This window comes from Tinamus guttatus, unplaced genomic scaffold (genome assembly GCF_059628265.1).
Source record: "Tinamus guttatus ecotype Peru unplaced genomic scaffold, ASM5962826v1 Tinamus_guttatus_pri_ptg000048l, whole genome shotgun sequence".
Taxonomy (NCBI): Eukaryota; Metazoa; Chordata; class Aves; order Tinamiformes; family Tinamidae; genus Tinamus; species Tinamus guttatus.
Window position 1 is genome coordinate 12495147 of NW_028288582.1, and position 23799 is coordinate 12518945.

The 23799-nt window shown below is 39.0% G+C and overlaps 1 protein-coding gene across 1 annotated transcript; it reads right to left on the reverse strand.

Moving 5' to 3' along the window:
- Window positions 1–3979: 3979 nt before the first annotated feature.
- GOLGA5 (golgin A5) lies at window positions 3980–19336 on the reverse strand. The gene is made up of 12 exons (XM_010216207.2): window positions 18723–19336; window positions 15808–16032; window positions 14585–14804; window positions 13917–14040; window positions 12910–13113; window positions 12415–12585; window positions 11598–11726; window positions 9706–9804; window positions 8171–8396; window positions 7196–7301; window positions 6024–6087; window positions 3980–4624 (listed from the first exon to the last, which is right to left on the reverse strand). Exons 1-12 carry the CDS (start codon window positions 19285–19287, stop codon window positions 4544–4546), a joined length of 2214 nt encoding a protein of 737 aa, XP_010214509.2. The 5' UTR covers window positions 19288–19336; the 3' UTR covers window positions 3980–4543.
- Between the last annotated feature and the right edge of the window lie 4463 nt (window positions 19337–23799).

Sequence of the window (23799 nt, forward strand, 5' to 3'; positions counted from 1 at the left end):
TTGTCACACGAGTGTTTGGGACTAAATCGAACCCAAGAATTCCCAAAGTCCCCTTCCTCAGAAACCCAAATCTCTTATCTCGTATACCCCAAGGTGAGCAGCGTGTCAGAGAAATAGACTTTTTCTAGGCTTCACAGTATCATGAAAAGAGTTATCTCACTCTTACTATCAATCACAAGCTTTGCAGATCATTTTTATTATTAATTCAATTACATTCATGTCTTAATTCACTCTTAAAACTTTGGATTCATAGCTCCCCTCTCTCAGTTCCTTAGTTATTTATTGCAGCCAAAGCCTTACACAGCTTTGGGGCAGGGGAGAAGACTTTTACAATCCAGCATCACTTCACACAGGCTGCAGACCTCACTTTGGGGGCCTAAAAAGCAAACTCCTAAATGCATATTTTGGCATAAGCATGAAATGCTTTCTATGTTGACAAATCTCTGAGCCTTAGGTACCTGTTATATCTGGGTGCTAAAAGCTTTGGCTGCATAAGACAGTTTCCAGCAGTGCTAACTGTTCCCCTTGAGGTCAGTGAGCAAATTCCCCTTTGCCTTAAGAGGAACACACAAATATTTCCACGCAACACACACGGCGGAAGCTGCTTAACCTACACTGCATGCAACCCCAACCAGAGCTGTGCACAGCAGAGTCTGGCCCTGCATGCTCACTGCATTGCAGGCAGAGCAGTTCAGACCTGGGGAATTTTATTGCACTTATTTCCAATTAACAAAATCTTTTGTTGAGCAATGCAGGTATGAAGAAAAAACGAAACGATAACTAAACAGTTGGCTGAGCTGCTGGCAGACGATGAGCAGCTCAGAGCAGTGGCAGAGCTGGTTGGAAAACCCTAGCTTGGTGTATTTTAACGGCCTCCTCTGACAGGTAGCATGCAGACAAACACACTGAATGCATTTCTGAACGCATCAGAAAGGCGGTGCTTACCTCCCATGCCCACGTTTCCCTAGCTCTGCGTAGGCGCACCATTCGCTCTACTGCAAATTCTCCAGAGACAGAAGAACTTCCTAGTAAAAAGAACAGGTTTTATTAGACCAGTTAGCTCTTTAAATGTAAGAAATCCTATTTACCTATAGGAATAAGAGAGAATAGGAATGAGACCACAAGTTTAGGAATGAGAATGGATTAGAAACCCCCCTCCCCAAGCTCACCAGGTAGCCCTTGCAGGCACGTTCCTGCCCCAGGCCTGCCTTCGGCCAGCTCACCAACTTGCCGTGTCTCAGGAACCCCCGCGCAGGAAGTTTCCCCGGTGCCACCCCGGGAGGCTGCCCAGCTGCTCCCGAGCCAGCTCTCTCCACCGGAGCAGCCGGCTCCCCTCTCCCACTCTACCTGCAGCAGCTCTGCCAGCTCCCCGCTGTGAGCCAGCACAACACAGAATGCAGTGTTTTGCTTTGAGCATACACACAAACTGAGCACAAATGGAAGAAAACACACCCTACCTGCCTGTTCTCCATCCTTTTTTTTTGTCTTTTTGATTCATTCAAGGAGTACGCTTGGGACTTGAACCAGTCCTAGAAGGAAGGAACTGAGAGGAGTTTTCAGTCACATGCTGCTCTCAGGAATGTGTGATACCACAGCTGAAAAATAATGCTATTTTCTCTGAATTATGGCCCTTTATTTCTGATGCTAACTATAGATCCTATCTTGGAGCGATAGGACCAGTATTTACAAAACACTAAACAAACAAAACAACCAAAAGCCCAAATCACCATCACTATGAAGTAGTTTAATCATCCTATAGTAGTCCCTGAATAGGAGCTACTGCTTGGACTATCCTCCTGTCACTTATGACACGGGCTGAAAGCAGCTTCTTGTTCACTCCAAGGCCATCTGCTCAGCAAGGCAACCTCCTGACTCCATTAATAGCTGCCTGTTGAAACTGTCCTTATGCAACCTCTGACCTGTAGTTGTAGCACACTTGGCAGATCCATACAGGCGACCTTAGGGACCAAGAGTACTAACCTGAGGCAGGAAATGTATTTAATGATTTTACTTGAAATATGGTGTTTACATCAGACAGACTCCATTGCACATCTTGTGCATTCTTGCACTGCATCACGCAGCTTGCTAATATGAATTGCAGGGGAAAAAAATCCAGCATGTTTAAACAAAAGCTTTAAGCTCTTGTATTGTTTTATGTTTAAGCTCTTTGTATTTCTTGTAGAGTTCTGAAATAGATAACTCTATATTAAAAGCTTTTTATGTTATTCTGTGATTTAGAGAGAGCCTGAAAGGTGTTTATGTGACCTGTAATACAGGCTGAAGTGGCACTACAGCATTTATTTCCTTGTCCCACATTACTTTCCCCAGTGAACAGTCCTTTGTCTGGCAAGGAAGCCTAATTCATCATTTGCTTTCTTCAAGATTATTTATTAGGTGAAAACAGTTTCACAATTTGATAAAATTGTGCCTTTTAAAATTAAAACATAACCAGATACTCCCCTCAAAAGGTTAGGTACCTCTTCTGCAAGCACAATAAAAAATTAATACATGATTAATACACGATTAAGATGACTGAAAAAAAAGAATGCTGTATATCATTTCAGAGGGAAAGGATATAAGAACAGAAATATCCCTGCTCTAGAGAGATTATTCACACCTCTAAGGCAGTGCATGAGTCAACACTAAAAAAAGCCCAAACCCCTACTGGAATTTAAGAGTCCAGTTTAAAGACCAAGGGCAGCAGGAATCTTCTAATGCTTACCTAAGTAGAATTTCTATTAAAACTAGACAAACAGAAGAGGAACTAAAAAATAATCTGTGAGAAAAAAAGTGCTATAACAATTCTCTTAACTTGTGCAAGAAACAAAACCCAACTCATCTGTGGACTTGAAGAGAGGACCTCTACTAGAAGAGGAAGGGAGGGAAGGAAAAGGAAAAAGAAAGAGGCAATAAATGCTCAGTTGGTTTGCCGGCAGCAAAGCAATGGGGGTTTATACCGCTAAGAACGCTCCCACAAAGTTTTCACAGTATACTGCAGTTCCCGAAATACTGTGATTCAGTGCCCTTTTATTATTTTTTTTAATGTAAAATCCCTTTTTATACACACACGTTTATCCAAGGGTCCTCACTTTACTTCCTTCTAGCTTCTCTGCCAGCTCTCATCAGGGCTCAACAGTGGCTTTATGGCTTTAATATCAAAATGAAAAAAAAAACAGGCAACAGTAGTTAGGGAAAGTGCAGCAAATATGACAGAGGGTAGGGACGCAACTTCACTGTAAATGCTCTTTTTTTTTTTTTTTTTTTTTTTTTAAAAAAACTTATCAAAGCATTTCAGGTTTTACTGCAAGACCTGAATGAGAGCAGCAATACAGCCACGTGGCTACTGGAACACTTCATAGGCATTACCATGACAGACTTCATGCATATGACAAACTGAATGTGTTCAAGTCACATGAAAACGGAACCATAACCTTTACAGCAGGAGTGACAAATTACTTTTAGTCATCTTTTCATTATGCAGCTTTGAGCGCTCCACAAGGAAACAGATTTCTTAAGTATAAGTGACCTTGTATTACTGCACTAATGTACCAAGAATTCATAATTACAGAATGCCACTGTAACACAGAACTATTACAGTAGGTTTGACTGGGCCTCATGGGTTTTATGATGAGGTTTGCTGATAAGTACATGTGGTTAAGTATTTAGACATGAGACATTTTTGCAGCTGTCACAGATTCACTATAGAAATAGTATTAACTTCCTAAAGTTTTAGAAAATAAATATTTCAATGAATATAAAATCTGGTCAAGACACCTTGTAATGAGAAGTATAAAACAAAATGCAATTAAAATACATACATTTCAAGTGCAAAAGAAAATACCAATATTTCTAAGGAGCTCAAACCTTTCTTGAAACCCATTCTCGCACTGATAAAGCTAAAATATCAACCAATAAGTAGGCAATCCCACTCTTCAGCTGATAGGGAAGATTTATCTGTTGCATTAAGTACAAAGCTAAGAAGAATGCATAATGTTTTATTTTTAAACTTATTTACAAAAAGATATTGCACCAATCCATTATCATTTTTTCAGTTTAACATGTTAAGGAAAAGCCTACTATTTACAAAGTTAAAAACAGAAGCGCGAAAGCAGACTGAAAGACACCAGAAATAAAGTTTATTTAAATTCCTAGGTACAGTTTGTTACCTGACTATAGCCCACATCCAGTATGATCCGAAATAGTTTGTACCATATATGTCTGTAACTTCAGAAATCGTTGCATTTCTCCGTAGGCGCAAACCTTATTTCTTTTTATGCTATCAGAAGGCTTATGTAAAGTGTAAAGGCTAAGTTTAGCTTAACTTAACAGCCGTGTTTCTCCAGAAGAGTCATACAGTTTTAGGTAAATCGAAATAGCTACATAGTATTATATTTGTATTAAAAAGTAGTGCTAAGTCAGATGATGGTTTTCATTCCTCCTAAACAAGGCAAGGAAATGTTTGCTGATATTTCAGGACTGACCATTTTAAGTACTCTGCTAGCCAAGGTACTTTCCTTAGCACAGCATATGGTCCTGTCTCAGCCTATCTGCCAGTGGGACCATCATGATGCATTTCTGGCGAGTAGGTAAGTAGAACAATCATGACCCAGAGATGAAGCAATGCCTGGAAAGAGAAGAGAGAGAATTACTTATAAGCACTGATTATCATCACTTAAATCAGTAGTAAATGTGTCACTGTGACATAAAAAAGCTAGTCTTGCAGAAATATTATTTTATACATTACTTGTAAAAGAAATAATTCTTATTTATAAATGAAGTGCTGAGCCACATCTGAAAAAAATCCACTTGCAGAACAAAAATTTTTACCTAAACATGAAAAACGGAGCTGGCTTCCTACAGATTTATGTTTGCTGCCCTATCTTTCCTTGCATCCCCTGGTAACTCCAGGCATGCTCTCTAATAACCAGTCTAGCCCACCGAGAGCAGATTACCTGATCTGTCTGCAGTGATTCATAAGCTGCTGCTCCCGCACCAACTTGCTAATACCAGGCAGTGTAAAACCGCCAAGTTGTGCTTGCTTTCTCCTTAACAGGGCTGCTAATTTAAGTCTCTATTCTCTACTGAGGCATTTCACGAACTTGGTAGGAACATTAATTCTCATTCCAATTTGGCTGAAACGATCTAATCGACATAGAAGTTGCTGGGGACATAACAAAGGAGATAATTAATAAAATGCAGAAGCTACATTTCCTTAAAAAACAGGTTAGTGATAATCACAGGCATTAGTGATTAGTCAATAGCCATAGCCATGCTTCCAGCTATCCATGGATAGCTTTTGCCAAATAAAAACACCTGCCATTGACCACCCGATATAGGATTCCTATGCAACCACCATTGATTTTCAATTTGAGTAGCAGCTTAGGCAGTGAAAATCTTCAGAATGTTGATACAATGTATCTTATTCACATAGTGAGAATTCTAATTCCTAAACAGGAAGAAACAGAAGATAAGAATATAAACAGCCCTGTTCCTTCCAGTACTTAACAAGGTGGAAAATGCAATTGCAGAGGAAAGTTGTCGTTTCCTTTATTTATACATGCCTGCCAGCTTTATATCCTGAAACAGTGTCAGCTATTCTGAGAGATTCTGTTTAGAAGAAATATTATGCCTTCTCAAGACACATGTTTTTCCTCATTGGAAAGGCTCAGCTAATGGAATATTCTCAAGCAGGGCAGACTGCACTTCAGTGCTGGTCACTTCAACCGACAGAGATATCTGCCCTCCCGTGGAAAAGGGAGGAATTTCAAGTCTGCCAAACTCACCTAACTCGGATTAGCCACTTCAAACTATTTGAGAGCACCCAGCAAGAAGCTATTTGCTTGGTATTTTTTCAGCCATTAGAAACATGTGACTATTTAGTCTACTTTAAAACACACACTAAGCTGATAATTACATAGCCCTTTACTTTTAAATATAAAATGCCTTTCAATTCATCATGTATCATACAAAACTGCTGTAAAAATCTCAAATTATCTTCTCACTTATAAAGAAAGCTTACTCACCATATAAATGATTACAAAGACTCTTGCTATGGGATACCGCCTTAGGAAGATTCCCAGACGAATGCTATGCAAGTATAAAAGAAAAACAAAATGTTTAAGTTCACATGAGGCAATAATGCCTGTTCCTTTCGTTCTAGTTATCATAAACTTAGGAACACCACCTAATTTTACAGACATGGCTTTCTATACTTCTGAACTGAATTTTACTTCTTGTAGTCAAGGCATTCAATAGGAAAATGCATAATTCAGACCATATTTGCAGAATACTTTTCTGCTAATATGCTAGAGTCAGACTTCATGAAAAAGAACCAAAACACTTAGAACTGTATGGGCTTTTTAAAACAAAAATTTTGCCGAATTCTGTGACTCCAGAAACTGTCATGAAAACCAATTTTCAAAGATATTTAAGCAATAAAAACTTTGGCTTCCCTTGAAAAAAATGCAACAGATCACTGCTGGCTTTTCAATTCATTAAAGATATGGGTTTTCCAATTCTATTGTTGCAGCACTACAAAGATTACTTTGTAAATAGATTATGATATTGCAAACTGAAGTTTAGCATAGTATAGTATAGTAGATCTCTAGTCATAGAGATGCTTCCTTCACAACGGACAAAGTACCATAGAAACACAAAGGATTATTTTTAAAGATATCCTACTTTCCAAAGACGAAAAAATATTATTTAATTTTGTTTCCCCTTGCTACTTGACCAAACCTTTGGAGAAAAAATGTTCATTAGGAGTATCGACAGTGAAGATAGATGCTGAGAGAAGAGATCAAAACAAGTCTTTGGTAGATCCAGATTTACTTTTGTTTACTAATTTCTAGATCAGATTATCTTTTCTGGAAAGTAAACAGTTGCCCTTGGTCAGAACCCAACATCTTGTAGGCATCCAACAGGATACCTGAACAAGAACAGAAGAATACACTCCAAGCATATACGATACTGCCCCAGAAATACTCTTTGTATTGTCTGTCGCAGAAACAGTCAAAATAGTTCTGTCATAAGAGAGCAAAATTTATTTAATATATTGATGTATACAATATACTGGTTCATTGCTTTGTTTTATTTTGTTTTTTCCCCTTTGACACAAGCAATTCAAAAGAGAAGCTCGACCATCTAGAAAAGAAGTCCAGTGATAAAGAAGCACATTTCATTTAGGCACTCTTACCTAAACTGATCTATACTACTGGCAGCTTTGCGAACTCTTCCATACATTCCTGCTACATTAGTATCCATGTCATTAAAAAGGACAGGAACATTTCGCATACGAGCGCCTATTTAAAAAAAAAATCTCTTTAGTGTAAAATCAGTTGTTATCCAAGTAAAATAAATTGATACTGTACAACCTGAAGGTATACAAAAGTAATATAAAATTTCCAATTCATCCCACTTGTAAATTTTGCTGAGGATAAGAAAATACAATGAAGGATTAGATTACTAATAAAAATAAAACCAAGTCCAATGTATCCTGAATTGACTAAATTTAAATTTGTTTAAATTTACTAGAGGGACATCTTGATATTCAAAACCATTAAGTAGAAAACATAGTAGTTTTAGCTTTTTTGTCAATTCTTAAGTGACTAAAATAGTCACTTAATACTTTTACCATTTGCTTACATTTGTCATACAGCAAAACATCTGATATTTCTGATACAGATTTGTATTTCTAAGTCTTTTAACTTTATTTTTTAAATAGATAACATCAGAAAATATTTATATTTTAATATGTATCCTTGTGCAAGTAAACTCAAATTTACTGAATTTAGCTAAAAAATTAGACTCAAACTAATTTAAAATTTGCTAGTTCTCCTTCATAAGGAAGGAAAGAGCAGTCTGGACTGTTACTTTTTAAAACAAAGCACAATTATGTGCTTTGTATAAAGCACATGTTGATGTATAAAGGCAGTTACCACATACATGCAATTACAAAATTTGACTGCAAAAAGTGACCTTGTAAAGACACATCAACTGCTGAGGTTTTCCCAGTAACACAAGATTAACTCTGCACAGCATAGATGAATCAACCTCTCCTCTGCAGAACCACGTAATTTCAGGGCTTCTTTTATCCTTACAAACTCAAAGCATTAGGAAAACTAGAAGCTTTAACTGCATAAAAGACTGTTCTAAATATTTCCATATTTACCTTCAGAACCATCAACTCCTGCCATATTAATAGAAGGTCCATTGGTACTCGTGCCCTGGATTGCCTTAAGCTGTTGTTCAAGTCGTTCCAGCTGATAAACAAGAGAGTTTTTCTCCGTGCTCAGGCTCTCTAACATGGTCTGCTTCTGAATAAGTGTTTCTGTCAGCTGATGAAGCCGATTCTCTAATTCTGTCTGACTGCTACTACTCAGAGCTTTGTTTGTGAGCTTAAAAGAAAAAAATAAAACATTTTTAAAATCTGACCAATATGACAATATTACAAAACTGGTACATTCAAAAAAAAACCCTTTAAATAAATAAATAAATAGGTTAACATTTCAGAACTTTCATGGGGTAACATGACCAAAATCATTACCAATAAGCACACTAAAGAAGAAAGTATCAACAGTGACTAAACCAAGATTTTATATCAAACAAAAAATTAAGTACCAAGAAAAAATGACTGGGATAACCAATTGAAGCTGCAGGAAGGAAAGGAAATGCATGGATCACATTATCCAATTTACAGAAAACATCTAGAGCAAATAGGAATCTCCACGTCAGTCCATGTGCAGCAACTCATCTATTTGATACAATGCAAGACCAGAGCCACCTATAGCATCATATAACAAAATAACACAGCTTTAATAATGGGACAATAAAATCATCAGCAGTAAGACAATGCAAATATATGGATGCACCAGACCAGGGCTAGAGGGAAGTAGTCCTGATGCCAGCACTGCCAGGAAAAAAACTGCTCTCCAATATGTTTGGAAATTATGCACTGCAACACAAACAGTTCCCAAATCCCCAGCACCATATCTGCAGAGCTGATCATAGCTGGCTCTTGACCATCAATTTCTTCAAATGCAGCCTATTTTTTATTATGCTGTCTTAGATAATTTACCTAAAATGAAATTAATGCCTTCTTGCTGGCAAAAGAGTCTGTGGGGCTGCCAGTATCAGAAGGTTCCAAACCAGATTTGACTGATTCAACGAAAATAGGTCATAAACCTATCAGGCAGCCTTATATTCTCTATTGTCCCTACACAGAACTGTGGATGCTGAGGGAGTACCAGGGGAAGGGAGTGAAATGGCCTGGCTCACAGGCTGGCTGAGGCAGCACACAGGGTCAGATGGATCACCATTCCGAGTCAGTAAGATGTCTAATGTTCTTCTATCTAATTAAAAGGATCTGCAGAGAAAGGATCTCTGCAGAAATAGTTATGTCCCATTAAAACACTAAAGAATAACTGCAACAGAGCACCTGCCCACTAAGCCTAGCTTGGGTACAGGTTGCCTTTGTCAAAGACAAAAGCAGAGGCAACTATAAAAACAAGTCTCTGCTTACCCATTTACTGTTCCCTTCCTGTATTCTTCTCAGCTCAAAACTGCACTCTGCATTGAAAGTAAGTACACTGTAGCCCATTAGTAGATTCATGATGATTTTCTTACTTTTAAAACATATTAATAGCTTTTATACTGAATCATAGAAGTGTTCATATGTACGGTTTATTTTCTATTCAGACACAGTACCTGATTCCTGAGCTTCTGAATTTCTTCCTCTCTGTCTTTTATTCTGCTTTGCAAAGTACTTTTTGTTCGATACAATTCTTCCTCGGTATAATGGAGTTCCTAGGAAATTGATCACAATCACAAATTTTAGCTCTGTATGTATTTTGAGTGACATTCGGCTATCTAGTGTTGCATGCTAAAGCAGGAGTAGACAATATACCACAATCAACTATAAACTGAAATTTACTTTCAGATAGAAGCGTCTGATCTTTAGATGCTACAAGGGAGAGAAGTAAGAAAACTGAATACAAAGGCAGAACCTCCAAAACTACTCGATTCTTGTGAAGAGGGACCTAATGCAAACATAAATCCCAACTGTGCAGACACAATTTCATTGGAATCACGATTCATCTTCTTTATACTCTCACTCTTTATTATACTGCTATCTTAAAAAGATGTAAATAACAGAACATAAACAATCAGACAATACCTTTGTGGAGTCAGTATCCCTAAAATAACCCCATTAATACAAGATAATCTTATTGAGCTTTTGAAAAACTTGGTGCAGCTATCTTTAATTCTGTGTAATGTGTATTACAAGGATTTTCCTTTACAGTTTAGGCTTAACAGGATAAGAGGGTGGAAGCGAAAGGAATATTAGCATTAGGCCACTGACTAAACAGCAAATCTAACCATATGTCTTGCTATTTTCATGACTTAGCAGTTATTTTGGCTCCTATTTAATGGTCTACCATGATTATTTTCAAATCATTGTTACTATTTCAGCCATCAGGTGTCACAGCAGCCAGATGAATCATATATATAAGCTATCATATATACTTTAAAAGTATATGTACATGTGAATAATTAAAAGGAAAATTTCATTTTCATATAACCGATAATACCTACCTCTCCCTGCTTTTTTTTTTTTGTAGCTTCACCTCACTTTTATACATAGCGAGGACTCCAAATACACTCCTCAAAAGCACAGAGGTAACAAGATACAGCCTACCATCTGCTTTGATATAATAAACAATAGCTCTCCATCAAGAGCAGACTTTGACTTCTGCCTTTTAATTAGTTCAAGCTGCTAGCATCTCATTAAAATGTAATTTCTGAAAGGACAGATAATCCTGTAAGATAAGTTGTTCCCAGCAGGTACAGTCCACTCTTCTGCTTTCTTCATTATTAATTCTCTTTTACAGGAGCTTCTTTCTTAAGAGGAAATTCTCATTAAGGTGCAAGGCACTGGTCTGATTACTAGTGAAGAATTGGTTTGTTTATACTAAAAATGAGAGCGTGCCCTTTTCCTCTTTTTAGCACATTGTTGAAATCAAAAGGGAGTTTGCTTAAAAAGATAAATACAACACAATGAAATTTAGTAATATCATTTTATTATCAATTTGTCTTACAGAACAATTTGGGAAGGGAGATTTATGAGGGGATTGAAAAAATATCTCTATATTGTTATATTGTTAATATCATATTTGAAATCTAAATCCTATTTAATTATTATTGGACAGAGGAAGATCCATAGTAAGTATTTTTGGTATTTAACTTCCTTGATATAAGGAAGTTACAAATCTTACTGTAGATATATTGTTTGACTAGTGCTGTTGAATAAGTTTTAAGATCATGCTCAATCCCAAGTATTCCTGAGGGTGTTTTTTTATTTATTTATTTTTTAATAATAAAATTCCCTTCACCGGGAATATTCAGTAGGCCTTTTCCATTGCTTACTAGCAGCTGACCTAACTATGTTCAGTTCAGATTAATGTTTCCGTGAATTCTTTTGAATACTGTGGAAAAAATAAGTCTAACACTGTACAAAATACTTTTGTTATGCCAAACACATTACTGATGACACCAAATGGGACCTAATAAAAACTAATGAGCCCTCGGGAATTGCTTACTTGTTTTTGCCGTTCTAGTTCAGCCTCTGCCTCCTGCTTGGCCATTTTATGTGCTGCTATTTGCTCCTGCAGATCTTGAAGTTGTTCTCTTGCTGACTCAGCCTCACTTACCTGCTGAGTCTCCATATCCTGAAACAGACAGAAATGTTACCACTTCACTAACAAAAAATAGTGCAGTCTATAATAGACAATAGCCAAAAGTTACATCTGCAGTACTGTTTCCAATGTAAAGTCAAGATAAAAATTGACCAAACATCTGTAACTTACATATAATATTTTATTAGTATAGAGTAATAGGCAATTTTAAACTGCATTTTGTAAACATAGAAAAGCCTCTAACTGATCATCTTTTCCGTCTTATTGTACACAGGCTAAAACTGTGTAGAAAGCAGAGCTTGCACGTGAGTGCTGGGCTGAGCCAATTATGGGAGCAGATGACTTGGAGACTGCAATTGCTTCAAGGATTAGGAGGGGGCCTTTGCAGAAAAGTATAAGCTATACAGAAAGCACCAGCCTTGTTTGGAAAGGAAACTTCGCTCAAAAGGAGCAAACAGTAACCAGGCAAAAGAGAAGCAGTGCATGTACTATTTCTCCCACCATCCCAGGCCCAGTTGATGTAGTAGTGAGGAACAAGGAAGAAAATGGGCATCTAAGAAGTGCTTGTCCCACCCTGAGCAAAAAGCCTGTTTCAATAATCCCACCCTCAGCAAAAAGTCTGTTTCAATAGTACATCAAATAAGTGTTAGAAGCGACACCCCTACAACACAAAGTAGCCCTTTATGCATGCTTAAATATATCTATGCATAATCATACCTACCTGCAACTCTGTTCTGAGCTGCTGTATTTGTCCCATTAACTTTTGTATTTCTTCTTTCTGAGTATCTCGCTCATGTTTCAGTTCTTCTATTTCCACTGTGCTTGCGGTATGGTTATCCAGACCTTCAATTCCTGATCCTTCTTTCAGGCTGTTGATAAGCTTTTCTTTAGACTAAATAAAAAATAAGTCAATATATTTTTATGGCAGTATTTAGTAAGTGCTCAACTCGAATCTGTGAACAGAATTTTGCTCTGAAGTCCAAAGACAATATGCTACCGACACATAGCAAACTACTGCTTTACCTCTTTTTATCCAAATAAGGAGTATACAGAATTGAAGATCAAAATGCTTCCTACTGATTAATTTATTTTACTTCCTACATGTTACACAATGTATTACTGATCTCATTAAAAAGTTAAAATTACAAAAATTATATGAAAAATAGTGTTCGAAAGCTAAACATGTACAAATTAAACAATTTACAGTAATACATACTTGGAGTATGCGAGTAGCTTTCTGTTTATAGTCTGTCAGTTCTTGCTTTGCAGATTCTAGCTGGGTTTTAGTTATTTTGACTTGCTGTTGAAGTTCATCAGCTCGCCTCTTTTCTTCTAAGTATTTTCTTTCTGCCACAGTAATCCCCTCTGCCAAGTTCTGGCGTTCAGCTTCCATTTTGCTTAGACGGGCTGCAAACTCATTCTAGCAGAAAAACAAACAAACAAAGAAAAAAACCCACTTGTGCTTAAACACATTTGCAACTTTAATCCATAATGGAAAAAAATTAGAACCAAATATTCAAGAAACAACACTTCATGTCTGCCACCGCCACCTCAAAAATACATTAGTGCTTTTTGTGAGGAATGCAGTCCTGTGGTTATCTGCTAAATAGGTGAAATAACAGGTAAATAAGTAAAAATGTCTTTCTTTCCCTCATCATATATTTAAATATGGTAAACAAAAAGCCACTCTTCCTTCGGAAGCTTTAGAATGCCATATTTAAACATAATTAGAAAGAAAAAGATGCCAACAACAATTTTCCAAGACAGAATTAAACATAATTAAGACCAGGCCAACTGTGGAATGCAAACGGGTTTCCAGCAATACCATAAATTCCCACATTTACCATAACCATGATCACCCTGCTTAGCATTATTAAGATTACATATTAGTGTGTGGGGAGGAAAACCACTTGTCATGGAAAACTAAATTGATGACTGACCTAGCTTTTTAAAAATAATTTTAATCATAAAAACAGTTAAAAAGCAATGACATTTCCAGTGTTACACCTCAAAAAAAAAAAAAACTTTTAATAACAAAGCTTGCAAAAAGATATAATTAAAATGTAGTTTTGTAAATATATCTAGCACAGCAGAAGACACATCATACAAAACCCTAAATAACCTGAGCAAAAACTGAAGTCAAGGGGAAGAGAAAGCAATTAGAAACATAGACCTCATCTCAAAAGCAGATTAGGAAAGTCTGCTTTAGACTTCATGTCTAACCTGCATCTGTTTGTAACTCTCTTGCTCTCGCTTCAGTGCGGAGTCTGCATCACGCAGCCTCTCTTGAAGAGTTTGAAGGGCTTGATTTTGCAAACTGCTCCCTTCACTGTGGTCTTGTATTATCCTGAAAAAGTAACACAGATGTTAATAGAAAGGAATAAACCTGGTGCGCTTTTTCAGGTATAAGCACGACTGCCTGCTTTTGAGACTGGCCTTGAAAACTTCCTCAACTAATTGAGTATTGCTGCCTACAGACAGGGTGCCTAGAGCTAGTGGCTCATGCAGTCCCTCCCTGTCCTGTTCTCTCATATCCAACTGCAGACACATATTTCAACCCTGAGATTAATGCAAAAGAGTCTTTACATTTTTGGACACATGAAAATATTTTTCAAGGCAGAAATATTTATCCTAAAGCCTTCAGTTTCAGGCCTTCAGTTTAAAGAAATACTTTATACAAAGTGCATTTCAATAATCAGGTGACAACTGCCCTTATGTCAGCTATGCTGTAATAGGTTCAGAGCAAACTTTAATGATCATATTTTAGATCATGGTCAAAAAAAAAAAAAAAAAAAAAAAAAAAAAAAAACTTTATTCATTTTTCTTAAGGAGTCTATGCTTTCTATCCTGAGATTGCAAACTATATCTCTTTGGAATGACTTAGGAAATACCGTGATTTTTCACTCTGTAATGCTTCCAAAGCTTCTGTCCGAGTACTTAGAAGTTGATCAGCTTCTTGCAAGCGCACTTTCAGCACAGCGAGCTGGGAATCCTTGGCACCAACAGCTTCCGTGAGATCATCAACTCGAGCCTGAAGTTCTCTCACCATCCTATCACTCTTTGAATGGTCAACACTCCACTTCTCAACTCTCTCCCGGGATTTGTTTAATTCTACAAAGTAAAAAGGTTTCTTAGAAGGTTTTAAAAGTAGATATTACAAGATGCTCTAAGTGGTATATATCATAATTCACACAGAAAAAATAAATATAACCAAACTGATATCTCCTAAAGTCTTAATATTACTTCAAGAAGGAACAAATGCCAGAAACTAGCTGTCAGAACACAGTCCAGAGGACTTTGCATGTGATCTCAAAACAGACGTTTTCATTGTATCTTAGATGACAAGTGTTACTTGCCCTATCCCTCCTCACAACCTACTGTTGAACAGTCCTGTAAGAGCAAATATTTGGAGAGCTCTGCATAAAGCATCTACTGTATATCAATGTGACAATAAGCTGAAAATAAACCTGAAAAAATAAGTCAGTAGAAAAACACAATAGTGCTAAAACAACATCTGAATACCACGTAAGGCTTTTTTCTTTAAACAAAGATTATACATTAGCCTTCCATGAAAATTAACATTCTTTGGTCACACAGATACTTAAAAAATAAATAAATAAAAAAGAATGCAGTCACCTTGCTGCAGATCCAACATCAGCAGTTTGACAAATTTAAATAATCATTTAAAGGTTTTCATACATTCCTTTTTTAAAAAAATAAAAAAAAAAGTTTGCGATTTCATTTGGCTTTGAGAAAACTAGTGGAATCAAACAAATAATAAATCTAGTATTTTTGCTATCAGTTTTCTAGGTGTCCGAGATCACCACCTACAGCTTGGAAAAGAGCCAAGTTTCAGTTACTTCAAGGAATTAACTCATTTAAAAATTACTATTTTTCAGTGTCCTTTAAAAAGCATGAGAAATATTTTAAAACTGTTAACCTTTGCTACTTTGTTTTATTAAGAACTAAAATTTGGAACAAATTAGACTGCATATGCTATTAGACAGATTTTATTCTAAATAAAAAAATGAAAAAAAGGCACAGAAGTAACATTATTTTCTATTTCACTAGCATTTTAGTAACATTTTTAAGTTTAACTTCCAAACTGTAGTACCTTCTTGTGTTTCTTTGGATCTCTGAATTAAGGAAGCCATTTCTTGATTTAAAGATTGAACTTCATTCCGCAGCAGTTGATTCTCCAGTCGAAGATTGGAGAGCTCATGAGATCTGACACCATCACTGGCTGAATGGCTAGGATTAGTTACTGCACTTGGTGATGAGTCTTTCACACCATCCACCACTTGCACTCCCAATCCAGAATCTGAACTGTCTGGCGTCTCTGTACAGAAAGATGCAAGTTAGAACTAATATCTGCTAGTCTTTAGGCTTAATATAAACAGCACATCCACATCCCGCAACAGTGATTAAATTCATTTAGTGTTCTAAGAGTCAAAATGAAAACAGCGTATAGGGAAATGCAACACGGAATTGCCTCTCAGAGTAAAAATACATACACTACATATACATCATGCAGCACCTTTGTTAATCCAGCAAGACAGCCATGGAAGTTATAAGAAATCTCTTATTAATGTTAAATTTAGGATTCTACTACTTTTCATGACTAGGGTGCCTAGAGAAGGTGACAGAGTAACAGAATATATTCAAAATAGATAGCCACTAACACAGTTTCCAGTACAAATTAATTCCATTTTTCCATTACGATTTAGATTTCAAGGACAAACTGCATCTGTCAGGCAACTATTCCTTGTCATTTCAACATCAACCTGCAAAATCAGCTACACAGCAGTATGTTTTAATTATTTTTATGTTAAAAAGTCTTTTAAAAGGCACCTCAAAACATCCTCTTACTGATCATTCTGCACCAAACAAGGATTCTCTAGGAAAAACAAACAAACAAACAAACAAACAAAAAAAAACAAAAAGCACTTTTACTATTAAAAAAAGACTAGTGACTTGAAGCAGGAAGCTACAGAATGATTTTTACTTTCTCGAATGATAAAAACGAGGTACAGATATTCTGTTAAAACTATTCAAAGCAAGAGAAACTGTAGTTCTCTGGATTATGGAAATGAAAAAACAGAGTCTCTTTTCTGGCTTAGAACCTCAGTAAGAGCAGAGGGATCTTGTGGCGGTGCTCTGCACAAGAGCTCCCTGCAGGTTGGGAACAGACTCTGCCCTTCCTACCACACAGACTGTACTGGACTGCTGCCCCAGCAGTCCTGGTTCCAAAGCACAGCCAGTTGGGGGAAGGCCCTGCACCAGTGTCAATATAAAATGGCACAGTGTACAATGAGTGAATGAGCAACTGATCCAGAAGCACCACTCCCAAATTCAGCATACCCCAGCAACATAATTACTAAAAACCCACAGGAACAGGCTGAAATAATTCCGAAGCAGGATCACAGTTTGGCTGTCACCGTGTTATTTACTTTACCTTGTGATTACTAATCCACATGCCTCATCTTCCTTGTTACCATTACAACAGTTCACAAAAACCAGTGCCAGGAAGCTGGGACAGGCTGCTAGTTTGGAACAACAGAATTTCAACAAGGCAACAGCAATGGCAGCAAGATTTGATACTTTTTTTTTTTTCCTCCAAATTCATCATCCTATTTAAGTAGTTTTAGGAAGTGCTATTCCTTTCCTTTTAATTCATTTAAACAATTTCCAAATCATTGGGACAAGTTATCTGCATCTGTCCAAAAAACTCAAGAGACTAGCAAAGCTTACAAACAAAAAATTAGCCATGTATAACAAGGTTATACTCACGGCAATGTACAATTTCGCCAACTGCTTTTATCTATAGCTAAATGATCATAAGCTATTTCAATAGCAGTTATACAAGACATTTAGAAAACAGGTATATATTTGATTTTTGACACTCAAGCCCTTAAAGTTTATGTTAAATCTGTGTGCTTCCTTATTTATAAGCTCCAAGATGCGAACTCTCAAAAGCTCAAAAATCCTGAAGAGCAAATTCCATATACCAAACTGAAAAAAACAGTCACACTCCTTAGGCATCAATGAAGGTAGGGTATGCACATAGCCAGGATTAACATATTTGGAAAAAGTTACAGACCTGGCAACACCAAAATATTCACATATTTAGAAATAACCCCTTAATACATTTAAAGCTTTTCACTGTAGTTCATACAGTAAATCTAAAACTAGCACTTGCAATGCTTTACATGTTCAAGGTACTGAACAAATATTAAAGCATTCTAACTACATTATTAGCAAACAATATCAACACTTGTTTCCAACTTCCTCTACAAAGTGGCAGATCAACTTCAAGAATAAAGGATAGACAGGAGAGCCAAAATCGGAACACATAAGTTCCTAACTTCTCAGCCACATTGTCCTCAATTCAAACTCGAAAAGAGTATCAGCTTTTGACCAATGGTTCTCATTTGGTCTGTGAGCTCTCGGGAGTTTGCTTTTAGGCTGAAGTAGTGAATTATTTTGGATGAATCTGAGGGCCTCATTTATCCAGCTCTCTCATATGTGTAGCTCTACGTCAGCATATCCATATCCAAGCTCCCACTTTGCAGGACAAGCTTTACAGTTCCCCCTCTCTCAAGGGGAAAAAAGGAAATATATTATCTCCCCTAGTGCATGGGCAAGCACCATCTGCCAGTCAATGCAGGTCACTTGCTGTCCTACGTGGAAACACCGAGTTCTCCTGACTGACAGGACAAATGCAGCAGCACCAGAACACACGTTTGTAAGCAAGGATGCATGGGGTGCCGATAAATAGAGGTCACAGTTCAGGGAAGGCAGAGTAAGCAGTGATAATTGGAGCTCTAAGAGCACAAAGGATACACATATTAAAGCTATTCAGCTTGCAAGTTGGCAAGATACCTGCCGCAAAATACTAAGCCACCCTGTTGCCCTCCAAACAGTTGACATTATTGTCACTACATATTTCATTAGGTTGCAGTAAAACCATTACCCTCCCCAGCCAACCTTGGATTTTAAGTATCTCTAGAGCCAATATTATTTATCTACCATTGTCTTGACTCCTGATGGAATTATCTTCAGTAGCTTTTGCACTCTGTGTACTAGCAGACACCGAACTAATACTTGAAGTCCGAGAGTGATTTTGAAGAACAGCTGCTTTGCTCTTCTCTTTCTTAGAGTCTATCTTTCCACCAGGCTCTTTTTCAGAGCTGTTGAGAAAATCAAACAGCAACTCATCATCAGGTTCAGACTTTTTTCTTCTCACAAACTGTGAGGAAGGTCTGGGTGTGGAAACACCTTCAACTGCAGAAGCAGCCTCCAAAGACGTCCTGCGTGCTGGTTTAACATTTGCGGTTCCTGCTAGGATTGTAGCTTTTTGATGTTTAATATTGTCAGCCGCTGAGGAGATGTAGGCTGCTTTGGATGAAGACTGATATTTCATTTCTCCAGCATGCTTGTGCAACTCAGAGTATTCACTGGCAGAGTCTGTGTTCTTATTATCATACACTGCAGTGCTTGATGTGTCTTTTTTGTTCAGGGCTGACGCAGCTCCTTGATCGACTCTGTTGAGGAGATCCTCTGCCTTTCCAGCAAGATCCACGAGCCAAGACATGGCGGATGGCTGTTGATAAGCTCTATAGAATTAAAGCTCCAGACACATGTGCTGCAAAAGACAGAGAACACTCAGAAATCTGCTGCTGGGAAGGTGGGTGCTGCCTGCAGAATTGCTGTGCTAACCTGTTACAGCTGTGAGGACATTAAAGTTTTGTTCTACCCATTTCACGCTGCTGTGCTTAGCATAAGGAATGGAATCAAACTAAATTGAATCACCTTCTTAAGAAAACACACAAAAGGGAGGTTTACCTATCAGGCCATCGTATCCTTTCCCAGCACCAGAAGCTAAAACTGGGCGTCCCGCCTGCTCACCAGTCTGCTGCGACCATGAAAAACCCGGCCCATTGGAACCTGACAAAAGCAAAGGCAGAAGAAAGCCGACAGGCGCTTAGTACGGGAACAGACACAGAAATGAAAGGAAAAAAAGAGACAATTTGTCCTGCCCGTCCCAGCCTGAAAACCCAGCCGGGGCTTTCTCCCACACAACCCCGCGGCCGCTCCCCCCACCTCACGCGCCGCCGCGGCAGCCTCACCTGCCCCGGGTCCGGGGTCTCACTTGCCCGAGGCGCGGCAGCCTCACCTGCCCCGGGTCCGGGGTCTCACTTGCCCGAGGCGCGGCAGCCTCACCTGCCCCGGGTCCGGGGTCTCACTTGCCCGAGGCGCGGCAGCCTCCCCTGTCCCGGTGCCGGGACACGGCTCACACGGCCCCGGCGCGGGCGGCCATGGCCGCCCCCCGCTCCTCACTTCCGGCAGACGTGGCCGAGTTCCGGAGCGGCGCCCAGCTGATGGCGTCACCAGCGCGACGTCACGTCACGTCACGCCCCTCTGATAGGGTGGGGGCGAGGCGGTCTGAGGCCCCGCCCCCGATGAGGCCCCGCCCCGAGGCGGGGCTACGGACAGCCGCTGTCCCGCCCATGGCCCCGCCCCCTGCCCCGCGGCCGTGGGCGGGGCGGGCGTCGCGCGGGCTCCCTCGGCGGGGAGGGACGGGAACCGGGACAGGGACAAGGACAAGGACAAGGGCAGGGCGGGACCGGCTCCCGGCCGCCGTGGGCTGGGGGAGCTGCGGCAGCGCCCTCGAGGCTCTCCCGGCACCTTTTCCTGCCAAAAATACTTGAAAGATGCCGTGAGGCAGCGGCGACCCTTCTGTGGGGAACCGGCGGTCGTGCTAAGGTCGCCCCACATTTGTTTTTTAAAGATCCATGTGACATAAGGTAGCACAAGCACTAGTCTTGGAGGAGCCACTGGTCACAGAAATCACCCTAACCTCCGTGTAAAATAAAACAATTCTGAAAGAAACTTTTTTTTTTGGAGCATAGGAGGAAAAGATTATTTAAAAATGGGAGGAAAGCTTCACTTTTTTGCTAATATTTTCTGGTCAGAAAATACATTTTATTTCAAACTTTTAAGTTTCTAATGTCTGAAAAAAAAAAGAAATTAAACATTGCCTCTAACTAGAATCTCCAATATTCTGCTTCACAGTTCCATTAATGGCGATATTCCCATTACTCTTAACAGTGATATTGCCCATTTAGGGATTGTCATTAAATGGAAAAAGAAGAACATTCCCCAGCCCCCAGCTGGCTGTGTGTCGGAGTTTATAACCTTTCTCTCTTTCCTCTTCTCCAAGACCGAAATAAAAGGCACTTGCAGTCAAACCAAGGGACTTCAGTATTCTTTTCTGATAGATTTGCTGTATTTGTCAAGCCTCACCTCAGCCGAAAGAAGAAAAGACTTCAGAAATGACTCATGTTAAATGAGAAGTGCTAACATCCTCTGTGGAATGACATACTGCTCCAGCAGTGTGTGGCCCTTACAAGCCCTTCATCTCCCTATTTACAGAGAAGGAACATTGAAGAGGAAGGTGGGTGATGACTTTTCTGACAGACAAGTGGGGGACTTATTACGACCTTGTGCATATGGGACTCAAGTGAACAAGTGTCATCACTGTTAGCTAACTCTTAACTCCTGTGATTCTGTAACTCCTTCAGCAGGAAGGAAAGAACTTTTCTTCTGCTATGTTGTTTCTTCTGTCCATAAGTCACTGTGCTCATTAGCTAGAAGGGGAAGTGGAGCCTTGGGCAGGTGCTTTGGCTATTTAGCACACGTGTCCTGGTGGCTAAATAAGAACAAAACCAAAACTTTGTGTGGTAAGCAGTTTTGTGAAGGCCTGTTAAGCAAAGACTGGAGAAGATCGTTTCGGGAATAGAGCTGATGTCACTCACAGAAGAATAGGAATAGATCTTCTATCACAGTTGCTCCAGCTCTAAAAACAAACCTATAATCTGGCAAATTACATAGGCAAAGTCAACAAGTGTTTTAACGGGTAAGTCTACTCAGAGTCCATGACTGTTTCAAACCTTTGGTCTGAGTCGGACTTGTATGAGAGAGCTCAAGAACCCTTTCACGTCCTGTCCGTTTTACTCATTAGTGTCTCCTGGATGGAGCACCTGAGGGCCAGCACTTGGTTGGCATCGCATGGACAGACTCCCGCACCCTGGAGGTGCCACTGGTTCCGAGCAGGGATCTAGAGGCCGGTGTGACTGCAACAACTTCTCTTCCCTTTCATCCTGTGACCCAGCATCCCAAACCTGCAGATCCTGAACCTTATCAGGTTATACAGATGTTATGTCTATTTTGCAAATGATTAGTCGTAGTAAAGATAGCTGATAAAATGGACATTATTATTAAGTCGGGGGAGGCTGATGTTCTTCCTCCATCCATCTTCCTTTTTTTCTTTACACATAAAAGTTTGTTTTCCCCTCAGGATCTAGCTAGGATTGATCATGGTTATTTTACTGGATCAAGAATGAAAATCTTTAGAAGGAATTCTGAAAAATCATCACATGACCTTTCATTCCTGCAGACCACACAACCCACACAGGAGCAGTTGCTGACTGAAAGGAAGGTGTCTGGCCCTAAAAAAGAATAATTTTTCCAACCTTTCTTCTAGACATGCCTTGGAAAATTGTACACCCATATAATTATTATTATCTGATTACAAGACTGATGATTTCTGACTGAAATATTTTTTCCCTGTACTCCTTTTTACCTTCCAGAACAGACACATTGCAACTAACCAGATACTCTATCCAGTGACCTCTCCTACCATCACTAATGCCTGAGGTACTAACAAGAATTTGAATCAAGCCAGCGCTTCCAGCTCCTGCTTCCTCTGTTGAGGAGCTCTTCTCCTCCCAAGTTTCAGGTTATAAAGCTGAACGCAAGGTTGGCAGCTCACATCTGCATGTCCCCATAGCTTATATGTTGTCTGGTCAGATCACATCTTGCAGATATTCTCTGGGTAAATACATATGCATGCCAAATGTTAATACCAAATATTAACATTCAAATATCCATTCAAACATTCAAATATCATATATTTATATACACACTGATTAGATCCCCTCTCAGCCTTCTCTTCCCCAGGCTGAACAGGCCCAGCTCTTTCAGTCTTTCCTCATAGAGCAGATGTTCCAGGCTCCTGATCATCCTTGTAGCCCTGTGCTATTCTCATCTGGTTTAAATTTTACCCCAGTAATCCTCTTCCTATGGCCATCCCCCAAGGCAAAGAAAGATTATGGATAGCTCCTGTGTAGGACAAAGGCTACAAAATGTTTGCCTAAAGGTATTTATTACCAGTTATCGCCGGGCCTCATTAGGACTTAAAACCGAGGACATCAGCCCTGCTACCTGTTCAGAACATAATCACAGAGCTAGGGCTGGCAGGAGTTAATAGAAAAAACATCCTGCCTCAGGAGAGATTAAGCAACACAGTGGGAATAACAAACCAACTGAATTCACAACCTTTGACTTCTCTATCAGGTGACTTGGTGTGCTGCACATAACGACTATTTTAATTAAAGTGATTATATTGTAAATGTAAATATAATAAATACAGTTCAGGGCCTCAGAGAACTCTTATTATCCTTAAAGGGGAAGGATCCAGGAGAACATGTGGAGTATCTTCCCTGTGCTTAATATTTAAAACTCTAACAACTGAAGACACCAGAGTAAGATGGGAAGCTCATCTAAATCAGCTAATTTAGTCATACATTGCAGAACTAAAGGCATTTGTGGTATTTGGCAGGACTGTTTTTAAGATTTGTGCTCCCATCTACTAGATTTCAATGCCACAATTAATTTTCATGTAAACCAGTACGGAAGAGTAGCTTTTTAAGAGGCTGTGCTAATTACAAATTTACTCCAGTTTTACGCTGTTTGTGTAGTCTTCAAAGCACTTTACTGATCCCCTCAACAGAAAATTCAAACGTGATCACAAATGGTTGATGCAGTATTAAATCACGCAAGACCAAAACAACATAAACCAATCTGTTTGGAGTGTTGGAAAAAACAAGGTCAAAATCTTTGTCCTAGATTGTGTGTTTCCTTAACAGAGATGGTGCAGACTCAGCATATTTTAACACCAAAAATAATCCAATTGCATCACCATATCTAAGTACCTTTTCTGTGCACTATTCATCATCTCCTTTACTTGTACTGTATCAGCAGC